The sequence below is a fragment of the Leptinotarsa decemlineata genome, unplaced genomic scaffold, assembly GCF_025532065.1.
Source record: "Leptinotarsa decemlineata unplaced genomic scaffold, Ldec_3_MD MMD2_tig00026307_RagTag_RagTag, whole genome shotgun sequence".
Taxonomy (NCBI): domain Eukaryota; kingdom Metazoa; phylum Arthropoda; class Insecta; order Coleoptera; family Chrysomelidae; genus Leptinotarsa; species Leptinotarsa decemlineata.
Genome location: NW_027412681.1, coordinates 8,763,903 through 8,784,133, shown reverse-complemented (window position 1 = coordinate 8,784,133; position 20,231 = coordinate 8,763,903). Strand labels below are relative to the sequence as shown.

The 20,231-nt window shown below is 36.2% G+C and overlaps 2 protein-coding genes and 1 long non-coding RNA gene across 4 annotated transcripts; 2 read left to right on the top strand and 1 right to left on the bottom strand.

The window, feature by feature from the left end:
- The first annotated feature begins 7,984 nt into the window (after window positions 1-7,984).
- On the top strand, window positions 7,985-8,494 carry LOC141485096 (uncharacterized). The gene has a single exon (XM_074181105.1). It carries the CDS (start codon window positions 7,985-7,987, stop codon window positions 8,492-8,494), a length of 510 nt encoding a protein of 169 aa, XP_074037206.1.
- A 1,358-nt stretch (window positions 8,495-9,852) lies between these two features.
- LOC111507931 (uncharacterized) lies at window positions 9,853-10,814 on the top strand. Its single transcript, XM_023163319.2, has 2 exons — window positions 9,853-10,584; window positions 10,659-10,814. Exons 1-2 carry the CDS (start codon window positions 9,853-9,855, stop codon window positions 10,812-10,814), a joined length of 888 nt encoding a protein of 295 aa, XP_023019087.2.
- A 1,155-nt stretch (window positions 10,815-11,969) lies between these two features.
- On the bottom strand, window positions 11,970-18,399 carry LOC141485015 (uncharacterized). Of its 2 annotated transcripts, XR_012466955.1 has the most exons (3): window positions 18,256-18,399; window positions 17,990-18,205; window positions 11,970-12,187 (listed from the first exon to the last, which is right to left on the bottom strand). It is a non-coding gene; the product is annotated as an uncharacterized lncRNA (long non-coding RNA). The 2 variants fall into 2 exon arrangements; XR_012466954.1 differs by having other exon boundaries at window positions 17,990-18,399.
- Window positions 18,400-20,231: the final 1,832 nt, after the last annotated feature.

Here is a 20,231-nt window from a genome sequence, read left to right as displayed (position 1 = left end):
CGCCTCTGTTAACCATAATTCAATTGTGACGTGACCAAGATCACGCCTAACTCGACGTGCGCTAGCGGCCGTTCCAGACGTAGTGTTGGTTCGAGAATAATGCTCCCGATGTTTCGCGGATGTTCGACGTCCGCGTCGCTTCGATAGAATTCCGAAGAATTTTCCAGCATTTTCGATTGCCAAATATAAGCGCCATCTATTCGTCTATCGAGACAGTCACGTTTCGTGGACAGTGTCGTACGGAGTGATCTTATAAGGCGATAGATTTCTATGTGAGTATATCAATATGGTCAACAGGTTCAGACAAGAATCCATTTGGAGTCCGGCATTTATTAACGATATATAACAGAATTGGGATGAGAAATAGCAACAAGAGATGTAGGTAGATATATTATTTTGATGGAGACTTTATCCGATCCGATCGAAATTTATCAGTATCTATTTGATTAAAATCAACACACAAATCTCCTTCAAAACGTAAATCTGTTACGAGTTGCAATATCGGCTCGCAATCATCGTATTGAAAGCTCACTAATTTTTTTGAACCGTTTTATACAGCTTGCCCTGTTTGTTTGTTTGGGCCAAATTTAGTTATTTCAATTTTCACAACTACCTCAATATGGGTATCAAATGAGAGGGCCTGACTGGTAGAATAATAGTACACTTTGAAAAAGATGCAAATTGAGATGGCCGCAACTACAAAATGGCGGATTACACACTGTTTCACAACTACCCCAATATGGATATCAAATGACAGGACCTGACTGGTAGAATAATAGTACACTTTGAAAAAGATGTAAATCGAAATGGCCGCAACTACAAAATGGCGGATTACACACTGTTTCATAACTACCTCAATATGGGTATCAAATGACAGGACCTGACTGGTAGAATAGTAATACACTTTGAAAAACATGCAAATTGAGATGGCCCTAGCTACAAAACGGCGGATTACATACATTTTTACAACTATCTCAATATGGGTATCAAATGACCGGGCGTGACTAGTAGAATAGTAGTACACTTTGAAAAAATTGCAAATTCAAGATGGCCGCAGCTACAAAATGGCGGATTACATATACAATTTGGAATACTATACTACAATTGGGAATACTATAAGCAACTCAGAAATTCTACTTCATCAGCAATCAAAAGAGAGAAAAAATTTCGTGGTTGTAATACCAAGGAAAAAAGGAATGTGCTCAAAAAACTTGATATCATCAACGAAATTAATAAGTATTTTGCGAATCAGTCACAAGATAATCGAATACCTCCTAGTAACATTCTTGAATACTATTTTGACAATACAATGGATTCTGTTACTACAATACTTGAATTCTCTCTTACTACAGAGGAAGAAGTTTTGACAATTTTGCACAAAATAAAATCAAAGGCTTACGGATGTGACAATTTGAATATACAACTAATTTTTCTCTGTTGCCCTCATATTGTACCACATTTAACACATATATTCAATGAATGCATTACACATCATTATTTTTCAAAAAGTTGGAAACATGCTTTCGTGTTACCACTACCGAAAATTTCCCGACCCACAGAATTGTCACACTTGAGAAGTGTGTAAAAAATAATTAAAAAACAAATGAGAAAGCATATAGAAATCAATAAAATATTACCATCCAATCAGTCTGGTTTCAGATCTAATTACAGCTATTCAACAGCTTCAGCAACTATAACAGATGATACTTTGTATGCCTTGGATAAAAATGAGGTGAGTGTTTTGGTATCGATTGACTATTCTAGGGCATTTAACACGTTGGATCATCAAATATTAACTGCAATTTTACATTGTATTGGGTTGAGTAATTCTGCTTGTTCTTTTCCCAAATCATATTTATGAAACCGAACTCAGTGCGTTAAAATAGAGAACGAAATATCAAATATCATAGTGCTTTACCAAGGGGTTCCACAAGGTAGTGTATTGGGACCACTTTTATATACCTTGTATACTTCTAATTTTCATAATCATCTGATATTGCAATTACCAAATGATTGCTGATGACACGCAAATTTATTGTTCATTTAAATTGGAAAATATGAGGGAAGCTAATATAAAAATCATTCGTGATTTAGAAATCCTCCTTAATTTTTCTAATGATCATCTTTTATCTATAAATTGTAACAAATCTGTATTATTTGGTAGCGATACTCAGAAACATGAAGCTTTGAGTGACATGCAAATAAACTTAGGGGCTGATATGCTTACTTTCAGAGAAAGCTGCAAAAATTTAGGTTTACTCATAGATTCTAAATTACGTTTTAAAGCACATGTTACGGAAAAACTTCGATAGGCCTACGCGTCTTTGAAGTTGGTATATCAGCAGAGAATGTATTTAAGTTTGGAAGTGAAGAAAATGTTGAGCGATACTATTATATTGTCCCATTTCAATCACTGTGACATTGTGTATGGTTCATGTATAGATTGTAGTGACATACGTCGAATCCAAAAAGTTCAAAATTGTTGTTTTCGAATGATGTATCACATTAGGAGGAGAGAAAGAATTTCCCATAAGCTGAAAGACGCGGGATGGTTGAGTATGTATAACACACGCAAATTACACGCTCTCACTTTTTACTATAGAATACTTAAATTAAAAAATCCTGAATATTCATATAGAAAAGTTATGTATAAGACAGATGTGCATAACGTCAATCTTCGGAGGAAAAATATGATCCATATTCCTGCACACAATAAAGAAATTTATAAAAGGTCATTTACCTACCAGATATCTCTTCACGGCAATCTCCTGGATGTTCCCGAGTTCTCTAAATCAATTCATACTTTCAAAAAAATGCAAAAAAAACATTTGTTTGAGAAACAATGAAACCAGATTTTTTTTAGAATATTTCCTCAATTATATTTGACTTCAATTCATATCCTGGTGTATCTGTAGTTAGAAAATTATTATTTATTTTCGTTCTGGTTCATATGGTTTTAAGACCTATAGTCTATTTCAAAAGAGTGTAGAGTAATAAATCATGAAGTGTCATAAAATTTGCCTGAATTTCGTTGTCGTCCATGGGCGTAGGCAAATCTTAGGATTATTGAACTTAATAATTAAAGTAAATTAAAAATTACAGACATAGATAATAATAAAAGGTCATTTTTGGGAAGTAATTTGGTCTAAAACTAAGTACCTACATGTATTTAGGTAAGTAAAATTTCTTAAAAAAAGATTAAGATTAATTTTAGTGGTTCTTGTAAACTTATTTAATATGCAATTTGGGTTCATATACTTGAGCATGATTTCTCAAAAAAGGGTTAACACTTAGTTCCGAGGTGCCATGTCATTATAATAATCCCTTTTTGACCCTGCCCACCAATCATGCAATACCTATTAAACCCAGGTAATTAAGAAAAAGGGTTTAAATATATTGTAATGGTGTCTTAAACATTCGAGTTATAATAGTAATTGTTACTACACCAATTAAACGTACAGTGATATTGTGATATAGAAATAGTGAAAAAGTTATAAAATGGGGACATTTACTCCAAAGAAAAGAAGTGTAAAAAATTCTCCGCTATCTGTTTGCGAAAAAGTTATAATTTTAAATGTATATGATTGCATAAAACACGATCACCCTAGTTTGTCTGTGCAAGAAAGTGTTGAGCGATGTGCCCGAATGACTGGAATTGGACAGTCCACGATTTTTAAATTATTGCGAGAAAGAAAGATATCAGGCCAGGTAAGTCCATGCAAGAGAAAATCAGGAAGACCAATAAAAATCTTAGGTGAAGACACCAAATGTGACATTCGAAGAAAAGTTCATTCGTTTTATTTTAAAAAGGAAATACCCACTCTTGAAAAAATATTTATCGAGATAAGCCAAGATAACGATATTCCTTTGATATCCAGAAAACTTTTATGGAAAACTTTAAAAAGTATGAATTTTGCCTGGGAAAAGCACAATCGAAAGGCACTATTACTGGAAAGTGATGAAATTGTTTGCTGGAGACGAAAATATTTGACAACTATAAAGCAGTACCGCAGAGAGCAAAAGAAAATTTTTTATCTTGATGAGACGTGGATAAACGAAGGTTATATAGTCAAAAAAATGTGGCAAGATAAAAATATAACAAGTTCTCGCCAAGCTTTCATAGAAGGCCTTTCGACGGGTATTAAAGTGCCTTCGGGAAAAGGGAAGAGGCTTATAATTGCTCACATTGGAAGCGAAGACGGATTTTTAAAAGAAGGTTTGTTAAGCTTTGAGTCGTGCCGGACGGGAGATTATCATGAGGACATGAATTCGGATGTCTTCGAAGACTACTTCGGGGAAATGTTAAAATTTCTTTCAGCTGATTCGGTCGTGGTTATGGATAATGCAAGCTACCATTCAAGGCGCTTAGAGAAGGTACCAACTTCAGCTTGGAGAAAGCAAGAAATTATTAACTGGCTGTCAAATAAAGGTATTCAGTTTGAGACGAATTCAGTAAAGAAGGAACTACTAGCCATAGTAAAACAACATAAATCTCGCTTCATGAAATATGCCGTAGAAGATGTAGCAGAAAATTATAAAGTAACTGTGCTGCGCCTACCGCCATATCATTGCGAATTAAATCCTATAGAACTTATATGGGCACAAGTTAAAGGATATGTTGCAAGGCACAATACCACATTTAAAATGAAAGATGTCAAGGTATTGTTTGATCAAGCCATTATGGAAATCACATCAGAAAACTGGCAAAAAGCAATCCAGCATGTTTTAAAAGAGGAAGATAAAATGTGGGAACTGGACAACTTGGTCGATCAGGTGGTTGACCCTATAATTATAACACCAGGGGATGATGACAGTTCTTCGGATGAAGATGTAGATACTGATGATACTGATGTAGAATAATTTAATTGAATTGTAAATATACTGTAGCGGGATAAGCAATCTGGACAGAGACCAGTGTATCAGTGACAGTGACACTTTTGCTTAGGTTAGGGTTTAGAATTAAGGGTAGTCTGAATAATTATTTTCTCGGAAGGTTCTCGAAAATTGTACCTAGTAATCTCTAGAACATTCAATTAGGGTATAAATAGAGTGTTGTTAAACGTTAAGGGAAGTTCACAGTTTTAGTATTGTTCAAGTGTCAAATTGTAATAACGTATCCAGTAAAGTTCTTGTCGTTTTTGTGAATAAATTGATTTAAAGTCCCCACAAGTGTTTCAATACGTAAAGTTCGTTCGTGTGTGTTTGTGAGTATTTCCCGATTTCGGTTCGTATATATTTTATTGTTACATTTTATATTTTTTTAATAACACTGTTCTGCTGTATTAAATTTTTATTTCCTTTAATATAATTTTTATGAATGCATATTCTTTTGGCAATTATCCCACTAGCGCGCCTCTGGCTCAGTATTTATCCGTCGATAACAATGGACAAATCCCTTAAAACAGGGTGATACCTACCTGCTCTTTATGAAACGACATAATTTTGCAATGCGGACTAGGGAAGTGACAGAATTTATTGACGGATCACCCTGTAGCGCGTTTGAATACTTAATGAGATTTTATTACTCTACACTCTTTTGAAATAGACTATAACATAATCCATTTATTCACCTCATTATGTGATCTGAATAATATTTTATGTTATGGTAAATAATAAATCATTATTATTATCATTATTATATTACCATGTAATATTGAGGTACTAAATGAACTAAACAGAATAAAAAAAATTTAGTAAAAAAAATAGAAACTGAAAACTTGAAAATTTGATATATCTTGAACGGTTTTATTACAAAAAAATAATAATAATGATGTAGACAATGTACTAAAAAAATAATTCGGAAGATCCGAGGGATCAGGTATCAGTCACCACACCATTCTCCTCAGCAATCTACGGTATTATTCACACGAAAAAATAATAAAATCGCTGGGCGTACTATTTACATATTTACTCAGGTTACGCTACGCCCAACGATTTTACTATTTTTTATCTGATCAATACCGTAGATTATTGCTGAGGAGAGTGATGTGATGTATGGTTTGTACTACTACTAAAGATTTACAATTATGGAATTTGAGGCAAAGTTTATGACTGGATTTCGACATTCATAAAAAATAGGAAACAATATGTGAGCATTCAATTTGAAGAGAACGGTGAAATAAATAATATCAATTCGGAACCATTGAACTATCTCACTGGCGTACCACAAGGGTCGGCGTTGGGTCAAGTTTTATTTATATTATATATCAATGAAATCGATAAGCTGATGAAGCATTTTTGTCACTTATGCTGATGACACATCCTTATTGATTTCTGAAAAAAACGATTATATTCTCACCTCGCAATTTGCCATTGTTGTGGAAGCCATATCAGGTTGATATGGGTCAAATGATCTGTTCTTCAATAATAAAAAAGCACAATTGATTCGTTTCCATCATCGGCAAAATATTTGCTCGCGAATTGAGATACATGTCAATGACTCAATTTACAAAAAAACTGAAAAGTTCCTTGGAATCACTATAAATGAGAACCTCGACTCGAGAAGTCACTCTCAAAGCATCATAAGCAAAATTAATTCTCTAGGATATATGTTTAGAACTCTATGATCAGTTCTAAAACGTCCTGAAATATTAATTTTGTATCATACCTTAGCAGCTTCTACTATGAAATATGCTATATGTTTGTGGGGCAACTCAACAATGTTCAATGATGTATTCTTCACACAGAAGATGCTGATTAGAATAATTGCTGGGAAGAAAAGAAAAATCATGCAGATCAATTTAGGCAAACAAATTACTACTATGAGCCCATTTGTAAATACAAAGTGATAACCAATGCTCCTTCACATCCAGGCCTGAAACTATTCAATAAACTTCCCTGTGATATAAAACACAAATCAGTCAACACAGTTAAATACAAAAAAAAACTGGAGAATATTTTATTAGAAAAGTGCTTTTACTCAAAAGCTGTAGTTAATGTATCAACGATGTGTATTTGGAGTTGTTATTTGTACATACTTTTTTGTAATTTTGTATTTTCTGTATTTTTTTTATTATTATATTTTTTCAATTTTTTTCATGATTTAGGATAAGCATGACTATTCTTATACAAATTTTGAATTTATCAAAAATAAAATAAATCTTACTACTACTACTACATGGAGCCAAGTCAAGATAAAAGAAAGGACCAGAGTTATGGAGGGATACCATAATAGTCAAACCAAGGGATACTTCAGAAAACGCATATGTAGATCTACTCAAAAAAATGAAAAAGGAGATAGACGTAGATAAAATGGAAGTTAAAGTCAAATTTCTTGAAAAAACTAAATCAGGACACGTTAGAATAAATATTACCTCGAAAACAGAGCAAGTAACACCCTAAAAGAAGAGATAGGACGAATAGTGGAGGACAAAGCTGCAACAGAGATAGCGACAGTAAAAAAGGCACTACTGATAGGAAACCTGGATGAGGTAACAACAGAAGAAGAGGTGAAAGAGGCAGTGAAAAATGTAATACCAAAGATAGAAAACGAGCAGCTCACTGTGTATCTCAATAGAGGAAATGAAAATCGAAGAGCCCGCACAGCCACACTACTGGTCCCCAGAACAACAGCAGACAATATTGATAGACATGGGCAGAATAAAAGTGGGATGGACAGACTGTAGTATCATGGAAAAGATCAGGCCTACAAGATGCTATATATGCCTCAAATACGGACATGTAGCGAGAGTGTGCAAGGAGCAAAACCCCAAGCCCAGAGAGGAAACTACTATGAAGGGAAAATGCCTGAACTGCTGCAAGATGAGGCATCTAGCAAATGTATGTACGGAAGATCCACATTGCCTTGTCTGCGAAGTAGACGGCCACAGAGCGAATTCCATGAAGTGTCCAAGATATAGAGAGGCAGTGGAAAAAATAAAGGCTCGAGTAAGGAGAAGTCCGAAAAATAAGAAACAGGCAGAGGGAGAAAAAATGGGTCAACATAAAAATACTACAAGGAAATCTTATGAGAAGGAGGGTAGCCATGGACATAATGTTCAAAATATGTGAAGAGGAGGGAGTAGACCTAGTGATTATGTCAGAACCAAACAAAAAGAAGGTAGCCGAGGGTGGATGGCTGGTAGACACCAAAACAGACGTGCTGATCAAAGTCATAAACAACAAAATGAAAGTTCGCAAAACAGGAGTGGGACCAGGCTATGTCTGGATAGAACTAGACTCACTGGTCCTATACTCATGCTATATAGCCCCAAATATAGACATGGTAAGTTTTCAGACCTACCTCAATACGCTCAGGAGCGATATGAAGAAACATGTCAAACAAATAGTCGTTGGAGGGGACTTCAACTCAAAATCCTACCTATGGGGATCAAATGTGGAAGACAAGAGAGGACAAGCTCTGTCTGAATGGATGGCCGAAGACGATTTAAAGGTGCATAATACAGGGGAGGAACCTACTTTTGTGCGCGGAAGAGCGGAATCGCACATTGATGTCACCTTCAGTGCAAAAACATACAGAACTGGAGAGTTCTAGAGGAAGAGAACTTGAGCGATCACCGCCACATACTATTCAAAATAATTGACCAAACCAGGAAAAAAGACTCTAATGAACCAACAACAAAAGGCTGGAAAATAATAGAAGGGAAAATGGAGATAGTGTACCAGGAAGTGGGTAAAAAACTAAAAGAGGAAATCAACCCGCTAACACCGAAAAAACTCACAAAAATACTTACAGACTCCTGCGATAAAGTATTTCCAAGAAAAAAACAACACAACTATAGGAAACCAGTATATAGGTATAGGAGAACTCAGGAAAAACTGCCTTGGAAAAAAAGGAGCCATGGTGAGAGCAAATAAAAAAACGACGAGAGTCAAAAATCAGGTGCCATGAGGAATATGCTGGCTGCAGGAAATCTCCCAACAAAGCAATATGGGAGGCAAAGAATAGGAGTTGGAAGGTGCTCCAGAATGAAGTAGATGCAGATAGATGGGGAAAATGATACCAGATAGTGACGAAAAAAATCACAACCCCACAAACGATAACGATGACAGACAATGAACAGAGAGAAATAGCCAAAACCCTTTTCCCAGAGCATTCAGTAACAGAATGGAAAAAACCCATAGTGCACCAAAATGTCCTCAAATTTAGTATAGAGGAATTGTTGGCAGCAGTAAAAAAGACTAAGGTAAAGAAGGCTCCTGGTACGGACAGCAGAAGTGGTCAGAGCAGCAGCACAAAAGTACCTGGATAAAGTGCTGGAGACTATGAACGCAGCACTGATGGAGGGTAACTTTCCGAAGGAATGAAAAACCGCGAGGCTGGTACTAATCGAGAAAGAAAGTAAAGCAGGAAGCACAAACAAGGCGTTCCGACCCATATGTGTGTTGAATGTCCTGGGAAAGCTGCTAGAAAAAATGCTACTGGGAGGACTGAAGATAGAAATATAGAGAAATATCAGATGAACAGTTTGGCTTCCGAGAGGGACGATCTACAACGGACGCACTGGAGAGGGTAATGGAAACAGCGGAGAAAGCCAGAGACGGTCCATACCATAAGAGGAAGTTGTACACTCTTATAACCATCGATGTGCAGAACGCATTCAACACAGCACCGTGGAACAGAATACTGGAGGAGGTGCACAGGAGAAAGATCACCCCGTACCTCCTTGAAATGTTAATCAGCTACTTCGAAGAGAGATGGCTAATGATAGGAGTGGAAACAAAAATGAAAGTAACCTGTGGAGTTCCTCAGGGATCCGTATTAGGACCTACTCTATAGAACCTCTACTATGACAGCATCTTCAGTATCCAAACCCCGGATGGAGTCAGGCTAGTAGACTTTGCCGATGATGTGGGGATTGTAGTTACAGCCAAAACGAAGGAAAACCTGAAATGATAGCAAATCAGACTCTACAAAATAGTGCAGAATGGCTCCATCAGAAGCGATTGAGACTAGCCCCACAGAAAACGGAAGCAGTCCTCTTGGTAGCAGGAAGAAAAATCAAGACCATCAGCCTAGAAATTGAGGAAACCGTGGTGGAGAGCCGGGAAAAGGTGAGATATCTAGGTATGCTGTTGGATAAAAACATGACAATGGGGGCTCATGTAAGGAGAACAGCGGAAAAAGCTAACAAAGCCCTAGCGGCGATAGGAAGGCTGATTCCCAAAGCTAGAGGTCCGAGAGAGGCCACAAGAAAAATCCTGTGCTCAGTGGTGCATTCAATTATGCTCTGTGCAGCACCAATCTGGCACAAGGCTCTACAGAGAGAGGTCAACCGAAAAGTCTTGCTAAGCACTCAATGCCGGACGGCTATCTATATAACTGAAGCATACAGAACCGCGTCCACTAGGCCACTTTTAGTAGTAGCACGGATTCCCCTCATACACATATGGGCTAGACAAAGAATGGAAGAGAGGTCAACTGAGAAGACCAACGCTAACACGACTATGTTCGAAAGATGGCAGGAATGGTGGCAAGGAGAAACAGACACAGAACAGTGGACGCGCAGACTTATCCCGGATATAGCTCCCTGGTTTTCGAGGAAACATGGTGATACCACGTACCACCTGACACAGCTACTAACAGGGCACGGGTGCTTCCAGATTTACCGCAAACGCTTCCATGTAAGCAATAGCGACTCATGCATATACTGCGAGGCAGGTGACACCGTCGTTCATACATTTTTCACCTGTATGAGATGGCATCAAAAAAACAAGAAGTGGAAACGGTCACAGGTCAACTAACTCCAGACAACATAATCAACAAGATGCTGGAGGATGCAGAAATTTGGACTAAGATAAGCTCCCTGGCCAAATATATAATTGACACGAAGGAGAGAGATATCAGGGTGTGAGAAAATAGACAGCGATGAGGAAAAAAAAAACTAAGAACAATAAGCATCCTCTTTCTGAAGTGATGCCCTAAAGCAGTTCCAGAAAGAGCCACTTGAATGCTGAAGAGGGGTTTTAGTGGGTAGGCTATGACAGAGTCATGGAGTCCCACACTTCGAGCTGAAGCGTTTCCCTCTAGAAACGCTAGAGCTACCCTGGAGTAAAAAACAACTACTACTACTACTACTACTACTACTACTACTACTACTACTACTACTACTACTACTACTACTACTACTACTACTACTACTACTACTACTACTACTACTACTACTACTACTACTACTACTACTACTACTACTACTACTACTACTACTACTACTACTACTACTACTACTACTACTACTACTACTACTACTACTACTACTACTACTACTACTACTACTACTACTACTACTACTACTACTACTACTACTACTACTACTACTACTACTACTACTACTACTACTACTACTACTACTACTACTACTACTACTACTACTACTACTACTACTACTACTACTACTACTACTACTACTACTACTACTACTACTACTACTACTACTACTACTACTAATACATTATCTACTTCATTTTTGTCTTTTTTTTTTCAATAAAACCGTTTAAAATTTTTTATTACTTATTTCATCCTTTGCTCGGGTCACCCAGATTTCCACCTAAATATTGGTGAAATGTGGATTTTTTTCGTTTTTCCTATTTTTGAAAATGTTCCGTTCTTCTCGAGATCCAAAATATTCATTATAATATAGATACATATCATCTTCAGCTTTTTGAGTGGAATATTATTTAAATCGGTATATAAATATTATTGAGTGAAAGCATTCGAACAAAAATCAACAATTTTCATTGCCACAAATAATAGCGACAAATCGCCAAAGCACCAAGCGTCATATGGTAGATCAGTATAATAATTATAATTTGTAAGCAGCTCCGCAATCAGTTCCAGATGAATGATGTTGTACGCCATCATTATCATCGTCACTTTCACCTCTATAATGAGAGCATAAGGCATACGCGGTAGTATAACGAACTGAATTTCCTTGCAGAGGCCATAGATTTCTATATGAATTTAGAAACTGCGACTGATCCTTGTCGAACAGGTTTGATAAAATGAAACGTTTAACTTGTTAGTTTTGATATTTTGCATAATATTTACAAGAATACTTGTGGACATGTACTCGTTTTACTGAAGAGTCACATCTGCTACAAAAATCCCCATTCTGTTAGGACTCCAGCCAATTATCTACTTGTAAGTATCATTGAAATATCATTTCACTTTTTTGGTACTACCTGACTTGTATCCTGTACTGGTTCATGCAGGTTCATTGTTGGATGCCTACTGTTGGATTCAAAATGTATGTTTTTATTATTCCCTCTGTATATAGATTTTTTATTTATTTTATGTGATGTCTGATAATATTTTTAGTTAAATCAAGTTTGTTAGTAGAAAGAAGATGTTGATGACAGTTGTCAAATAAATAGAATTTAAAATACGTCAGTAAGACTTTATTTGATAATAAAATTATATCCATCCCATATTTAAAATAGTGGCGACCGTGACAGGACTAAATTATTGACGATGGATATTATGCAGAAAGAAAGAGAGCAGCTGCGAAGACATTTTCGCAATACTAGCAGCGACCTAGATGTAGCCTTGAGTACGAAGCAAACTAGTAAGGCACAAATACTATCACTCTTGAGACAATTGGAAGACAAGAGTGATAGAATATTCACTATTGATGAGAACTTCAAGGAGCAGTTATTTTCCGGAAAGTTTAACGATGCCGAAGTTCAACAAGAGTTCGACGATATGGAGTTTTATAGAGCTGAAGTAATCAAATATAAATCTGAATGCGAAATCCGATTGGCAGATAACCAAATGCGAGCAGATTGTGGAACCAGTTCACAAATTTCTTACGGTGAAAAAATCAATCGAAAATTCAGATTGCCAAAGTTAGAACTGATCAAATTCGACGGAAATGTGAAAAGCTGGATCGGGTTCTGGGGACAGTTTAAAAAGATAGACCAGGATGAAGACATCGATTTAGAAGACAAGTTTCAGTATTTGGTGCAGGCAATGGAACAAGGATCACCAGCACGGGAACTTGTGGAAAGTTTTCCTCCATCCGGCGCAAACTACAAAAAAGCACTTGACCAGTTGAAAGTACGGTTCGCTAGAGACGAATTTCTGATTGAGGTTTATGTGAGAGAGTTGCTGAACCTAGTTCTTCACCAGGTAAACAAAAATAAGTCAGGTATGTCATTATCATCTTTATACGATAGATTGGAGACTCAATTACGAGCGTTGGAGTCATTAGGTGTGACAACTGAAAAGTATGCTGCAATGCTTTTCCCATTGGTTGAATCCGCACTTCCGAGTGAGTTACTCAAGATTTGGGAAAGACATCGTAGTTCGAAGGTGAAAATACATACTAAAAATGAAAAAGATAATTTTGCTTCTGATAACTATCTCACAATGTTGTTAGATTTCTTGAGAACCGAGGTGGAATCAGAAGAAAGAATAAATTTGGCAAAAACAAGTTTTGGAATTGAAAAGGAGCAGCCGAAACATAATAGTAAGGGAAAACGTTTACTGCAAGGTGAGCCTGAACTCTATTCTGCTGCAGCATTGTATACAGTTAATACAAAAGATTCCTTCAAAGGTAAGAAACCTAACTGTATATTTTGTAATAATAGTACCCATGCAAGTCAAGATTGTTTTGCTGCACAAAAACTTTCTTTGGAAGAGAGAAAAGCAAAAGTTGTGGAAAAGAAAGGTTGCTTTTCTTGTTTGAGAACCAATCATATCAGCAAAAATTGCAAAGCGTTTATAAGATGTTTAATGTGCGCACGGAAACATTTTCCAATAATGTGTTGTGATTTAGATTCGAAGAAGGTTCAACCAGATGAAAATTCCAAACAAAAATTGGAAAATGTTTTGACAAGTAATTTTTCAACTGACACACTCTTACAAACTGTCATTGTCAAAGTGACAAATAATCATAAACATAAACTTGTCAGGGCTTTGCTGGATTCCGGTTCTCAAAGATCATATGTTTCATCGAAATGTGCAAAAGATTTGAATTTTAAGCCATCAGGAAAGGAAAATATTATACAAGGTGTTTTTGGTGGTTTTCAGTCATCTCCTAATCTCCATAATATATACGATATCGCAATAAGTAATATTAAAGATGAGTTCTCTTGCAAATTATCAGTATTGGAACAGAAAAAGATATGTAATTATATACCTAGATTGCGAGATTTAGCTGTTATAGGTTATTTGAAGAATAAAAACATTATTTTAAGTGATATTGGTATAAATAATCCTCCACAAGAAATCGAATTGTTGCTAGGGGCAGATATTTTTGGAAATTTAATAACAGGGCATATTGAAACTTTGAATAATGGACTTGTTGCCATAGAAACGTATCTTGGATGGACTATAATGGGACAACAAGTCCATAACACAAGTAACAATCCTATTTTTTCCGGTTTTACTGATTTTTCTATTGCTGACTTGTGGGAATTAGATGTTTTGGGTATAAAAGAGCCCGCAAATACCACACCAAAAGAAATTATTGATTTTAAAACGGAAAAGTATTTTAAAGAAACGGTTTTGCAGACAGATGATGGTAGATATCAAGTAAATCTTCCTTGGAAAGAAGGTCATCCAAAACTTTCTAACAATAAAGAAATAGCTGAAGCAAGATTATTGTCTTCAACAAAAAAGTTAATCAGATTAGGAAAATTTGAAGACTATAGTAAGGTTTTTGCAGAATGGGAATCATTAGGTATTATAGAAGAAGTTAGGGGAGATTCAATTAATATGCCAAGTCACTATTTACCTCATCGTGCCGTTATTAAAGAAAATAGTATTACTACTAAAATTAGGCCAGTATTCGACGCATCAACAAAGGATAATAACGGAAATTCACTAAATACGTGTTTAGAAAAAGGTCCTAATCTGTTAGAATTGATCCCTTCATTGTTGATAAAATTCAGAATAGGACTAATAGGAGTTACATCTGATATAGAAAAAGCATTTTTGCAAATTGGTGTTAATCCCAATGAAAGGGACAATTTGAGGTTTCTTTGGTGGGTAGATGAATCAAAAACCGAAAAGAAAAATTTTAGGCACTGTCGAGTGGTTTTTGGTTTGCGGCCTAGCCCTTTCTTGTTAGGTGCAACTATCAGTCATCATTTAGATAGGGCACCAATTCATTTGAAAAACACTGCTGATAAATTGAAAACATCGTTTTACGTTGACAACTGTGTCACCAGTGTCAACAATATTGAAGAATTGGACACTTTTATTAGTCAATCAGAAGAGTTAATGTCGATTGGAAAATTCAACCTCACACAATGGGTATATAATTCATCGGATAATTTTGCTGGCGATTTTTCCAATGAAAGAAACGTGTCTGTTTTAGGTATTTCATGGGATTCCAAAAGAGATATTCTACATTGTGATTTATCCAGTCTCATTAATTTGAATATTACACCTAAAACGAAACGAGGTTTATTGTCAATAGCTCAAAAGATCTTTGATCCCATTGGTTTCACATGTCCAGTAACGTTGATTCCGAAACTGTTATTACAGTTAACATGGACACTAAAAATTGGTTGGGATGAAGAATTACCTAGTGACATAATCGATAAATTTGAAGAGTGGATGAAACAATTACATTTCCTTAATGTATGTAAAATCCCTAGATCGCTTAATAATTTAAATCATTTCATTCAGGAAAATGTTTCTATTCATGTATTTTGCGATGCCAGCAAAGCGGCATATGCATCTTGTGTATTTTTAAGAACAGAAACAGATAAGGAAGTCGTTCTACAACTCATTCAGGCTAAATCTAGAATAGCACCAAAAAACACCACAATACCAAGACTTGAGTTATTAAGTACAGTCATTGGAGTAAGATTATGTCAATCCATTAAGAGAGTGGAAGAGATGAAACACTTGAAAACATTTTATTGGAGTGATTCCATGGTAGCCCTAACATGGATAAAAACCAAAGGGTCCTGGAATACATTTGTGGGGAATCGCGTGAAAGAAATAAATTCGTGCAGTAGTATTGATGATTGGTATCATGTACCAGGGGACCTAAATCCGGCAGATATTGCATCACGAGGATGCACTGCGAATATACTGATTAAATTAAAGTGGTGGGAAGGTCCTCAGTGGTTAAAACAGAGTCCAGAAAATTGGCCCCATACAGAAATAATTTGTTCAACGGAGGATATAAATATTGAACAGAGAAAAACGACTTCTGTTAACTTCGCACAAAATGAAGATTTTTCCAGACATTTCGGATACTTCTCCAAATATACGAAAATTGTGAGAATGATGGGTTATATTTTGAGATTTTATAATAACTGTTCAAAGAAAAATCAAATAAGAACCGGTGAATTAACTTTCGATGAAAAGGAAATGGCAGAACTTCGTATTTTAAAACTTATACAGAGAGAAAGTTTTGGTTTGGATAAAAAGTCGATTGGAAATCTTCATTTGATGATAGACAAAAACAATATTATACGTGTACAAACTAAACTTATACTAGGTGATGATAGTAATGATTTCAAGTATCCTGTTGTTTTACCATATAAACATGATATTGTTAGAAAATTGATCGAGGAACAACATAAAATACATCTTCACGCAGGGACTCAAACACTTCTTGGAATACTTCGTGAAAGATTTTGGATACTGAAAGGAAGAAAATTTGTTAAAGAAGTGATAGAAAAATGTGTTCAGTGCAAACGATTCAGAAGTAAATGCATAAATACGCCTTTTGCTCCACTACCGAAAGATAGGATAAACAATGTGTCCGCTTTTGAGATAACGGGAGTAGATTTAGCTGGACCATTGTACTTGAAAGGGGGAGACAAGTCCTGGATCGTACTGTTTACCTGTGCAGTATATCGAGCAGTGCATCTGGAACTGGTGAAATCTCTATCAACAGACGCATTTTTATCATCACTGAGGCGATTTATAGCGAGAAGAGGAAGAGTTTCAGTTATATATTCTGACAACGGAACAAATTTTATTGGAGCAAAAAACTACTTGAAGAAGATAGACTGGAATGAAGTTATGGACTACTCTACAGTTAGAAAAATCAAATGGCATCAGAATCCTCCAACAGCCGCTTGGTGGGGCGGTTGGTGGGAACGCATGGTCAGAGTAATTAAGGAATTACTTCGTAGAAACTTAGGGAAAGCAACTTTAACTTATGAAGAATTGATGACGACTTTATGCGATTGTGAAGCCATAATTAATGCAAGGCCTTTAACTTATATTTCGGAAGAAGATAATTTAAAACCGCTCAGCCCTTCTATGTTTATTTCGGATATATCTACCAGTGAAACTCCAGATTTCGATATCATAGACAGACATCATTTAGTGAAACGACATAGATACCTGCAAAAGATAAGAGATGGACTCCGAAGCCGATTCAGAAAGGAATATCTAGCGGAACTCGTACATACTGGTAAAAGGAAAATAGGTAGTTTAAAAATTGGAGATGTTGTTCTTGTCAGCAGCGACAATGTAAAGCGAATAAACTGGCCTATAGGAAAAGTATTGGAAATTTATCCTGGAAAAGATGACGTACCCAGGGTAGCGAAAATAAAAGTGAACAGTGGGGAACTTATTCGACCGTTTCAGCGTTTACATCCTTTAGAAGTGACGACGGAAGAGGACAGTAACAATTTTCTTCAAATTGAAAAGAAAATGAATGCAGTCAAAGGTGAAACTGATGAGGACTACATAACAGAAGAGCAAGGCATCAAAAAGAAAACTAAAGAGATAGTCACAAGAAGGGGGCGAAAAGTCAGAGCTCCGCATCGTTATGGTTTCGAGTGAAATTTATAATGTAATTTTGAAATTTCTCTTTTGTTTTTTATTTCAATTTCAAAATGGGGGAGAATGTTGGATTCAAAATGTATGTTTTTATTATTCCCTCTGTATATAGATTTTTTATTTATTTTATGTGATGTCTGATAATATTTTTAGTTAAATCAAGTTTGTTAGTAGAAAGAAGATGTTGATGACAGTTGTCAAATAAATAGAATTTAAAATACGTCAGTAAGACTTTATTTGATAATAAAATTATATCCATCCCATATTTAAAACCTACCTTCATGTTTCTTATTAACCTATTCTGATTCTAATTTTGTAATAATGATTTTTGTAACACCAGAGCCGGTTCCGGACTGGTTCCAGATCAATCTTCATGTCACTCTGAGATTCATCAATATTTATCATCCACCCTTTTCAGTTTGCTATCTCGAAATTTTGGTTGTCTGATCTCTGGTGGCTGAGTGAAAGGTTTGCTTTCTACTTCTCCATCTATGAATAGTTATAGTAAAGTTATAAGAAGTACAGTGAATATACTCAACTATGTTTCTAACGCTGCTGTTGGTATGGTTTTCACCACTTCTGTTATTCCCAAACAACCAAACATTTGCAACCTATCTATATTATTTTATCACTGGCCCGTGCTGAATCAAATTATCAATATGTTTGAAGGTGATTGACAGTGATTTGTGATTGACAAATCATTAGTTCGGGCTTCCATTGTCTAATATTATATAGAATGATTTGAAATTCCTGATAGAATCAATAAAAAAAATTAAAAAGAATAGCTGGAAATGACAATTATATTAAGCAAAAAAAAATTTGAAATGGAATCGCAATGAAATAAAATACAAATAAAAATACAACAATTGAACAAAAAATTGAAAAAAGTAAAATAAAAAATTGAAAGATTCCAAACCACGTTACGTCACGACGTTTCAATTGTTAGTATCCACAATCGTCTTCGGGTAAAGACTGGACTAATTCCTTCGAGAGATGACTATTTATGGGTCATTCGAGTACTTTCACTTATCTCTGCTTTCTTATTACCGCTTCACCGGTTTAGCAGGAGATGACCGTTTGCCGGGAGTTGGCCATTTTTCGCTTGATTATGGGTTTCCATATGTTGCGTATCTCTACGCTAGATTGGCTGGATACATTGTTGGACAACATGTATAAGGCTTCTTTGAATCTTCTCCTAAAGTAATGTTCCTCCCTGTGTATGATCTCAGATTGGGACCACTTGATGTTATGTTGTTGGTTCGAAACATGCTCTGCTATTCCTGATTTGCTGGTTTCCCCTCGCTGTGTGTGTTTCTTGTGCTCGGCAAGGCAAACTTTCGATGTCCTCTTAGTTTCACCAATACAGGATTTTCCTCATTTACATGGTGTCCGGTAAATGCAATTCTTGGAATCGGAGTCCGCGTTTGGTGGCCTGGTTTTCGTAGGGATGCTACGTATAGTATTCAGAAGCATCTGAAGCAGGTTCTGATGCTGTACTTGGACCCAATTCTTCTTATCCTTTCCGATATTCCTTTGATGTAGGGAAGTGCAAGCACTGGTTGTGACGGCTTCAATTCCTTGGGAGGCTCCTGCTGTCTTTTAGCCAAAATCTTTTCTACCATCGCTCTGGAGTAGCCATTCCATTGAAGATCAATTTTTGTATTGTCCAGTTCCTTGTCGAAACCTTCCTTCGTATTGAAGAGCCCGGAAGCACGGTCTAATAGTCTTGATGATTCCTCGTTTAGTCGATTGATGGTGGTTGGATTCGTGGTTCAGATACTGTCCTGTCTGAGTGGGTTTCCGGTATACAGATGTTTCCCACTTAGTGTCGGTTCTCTTCATCAATACGTCTAGAATAGCAATTCGTTGTAGACTTTCTTCTCCATTGTGAAAGTGATGGAAGATCCTATGCTGTTGATGTGTTTCAGGAAGGCGTCTAGTTCATGGTTCCATATTATGAAGGTGTCGTCAACGTATATCAACCAGACTCTGGGTTTCTTGTGGGCTTCATCAATGTCCAGAGTTTCAAACCACTCCATATATATGTTGGCTATCACTGGCGAAAGTGGCGATCCCATTGATAGTCCCTCATATTGTGTAAAGAATTTGTCCTTCACTTGGAAATAACAGTTTCGTACACAGCAACCTAGTAGTTCCATAATTACTTCTATAGTTATGATCTGGAGTGCTTCTTTGACCGAAAAGTTGGTGTAAAGACTTTTCACGTCGAAACTAATTGATCTTGTTCTGTGACTTCGATTGCCCCTAGTAATTCGACAAAATACCGTAATTTCTACAAAAAAGATGATGATAAGGGAACTGTTGGATTCCACTGCAGTAATTATCCCCAAAGTTGACGCAATGACAAAGTTCAAACCTTTTCTTAACAAGTATCCTTCTATTCCATTGAGCGGGACATCATCAAAAGGATGGTGGAACAGACTTTGACTAAAAGACAGCAGGAACTTCACAATGAAGAGAAGCCGTCACGACCAGTGCTTGCCCTTACCTACAT

Coding starts and splice junctions, on each gene's coding strand:
- LOC141485096 (XM_074181105.1), top strand. CDS start 7,985: ATGGACATAATGTTCAAAATATGTGAAGAGGAGGGAGTAGACCTAGTG.
- LOC111507931 (XM_023163319.2), top strand. CDS start 9,853: ATGATAGCAAATCAGACTCTACAAAATAGTGCAGAATGGCTCCATCAG. Junction 10,585..10,658: donor TTTACCGCAAACGCTTCCAT/GTAAGCAATAGC, acceptor CACCTGTATGAG/ATGGCATCAAAAAAACAAGA.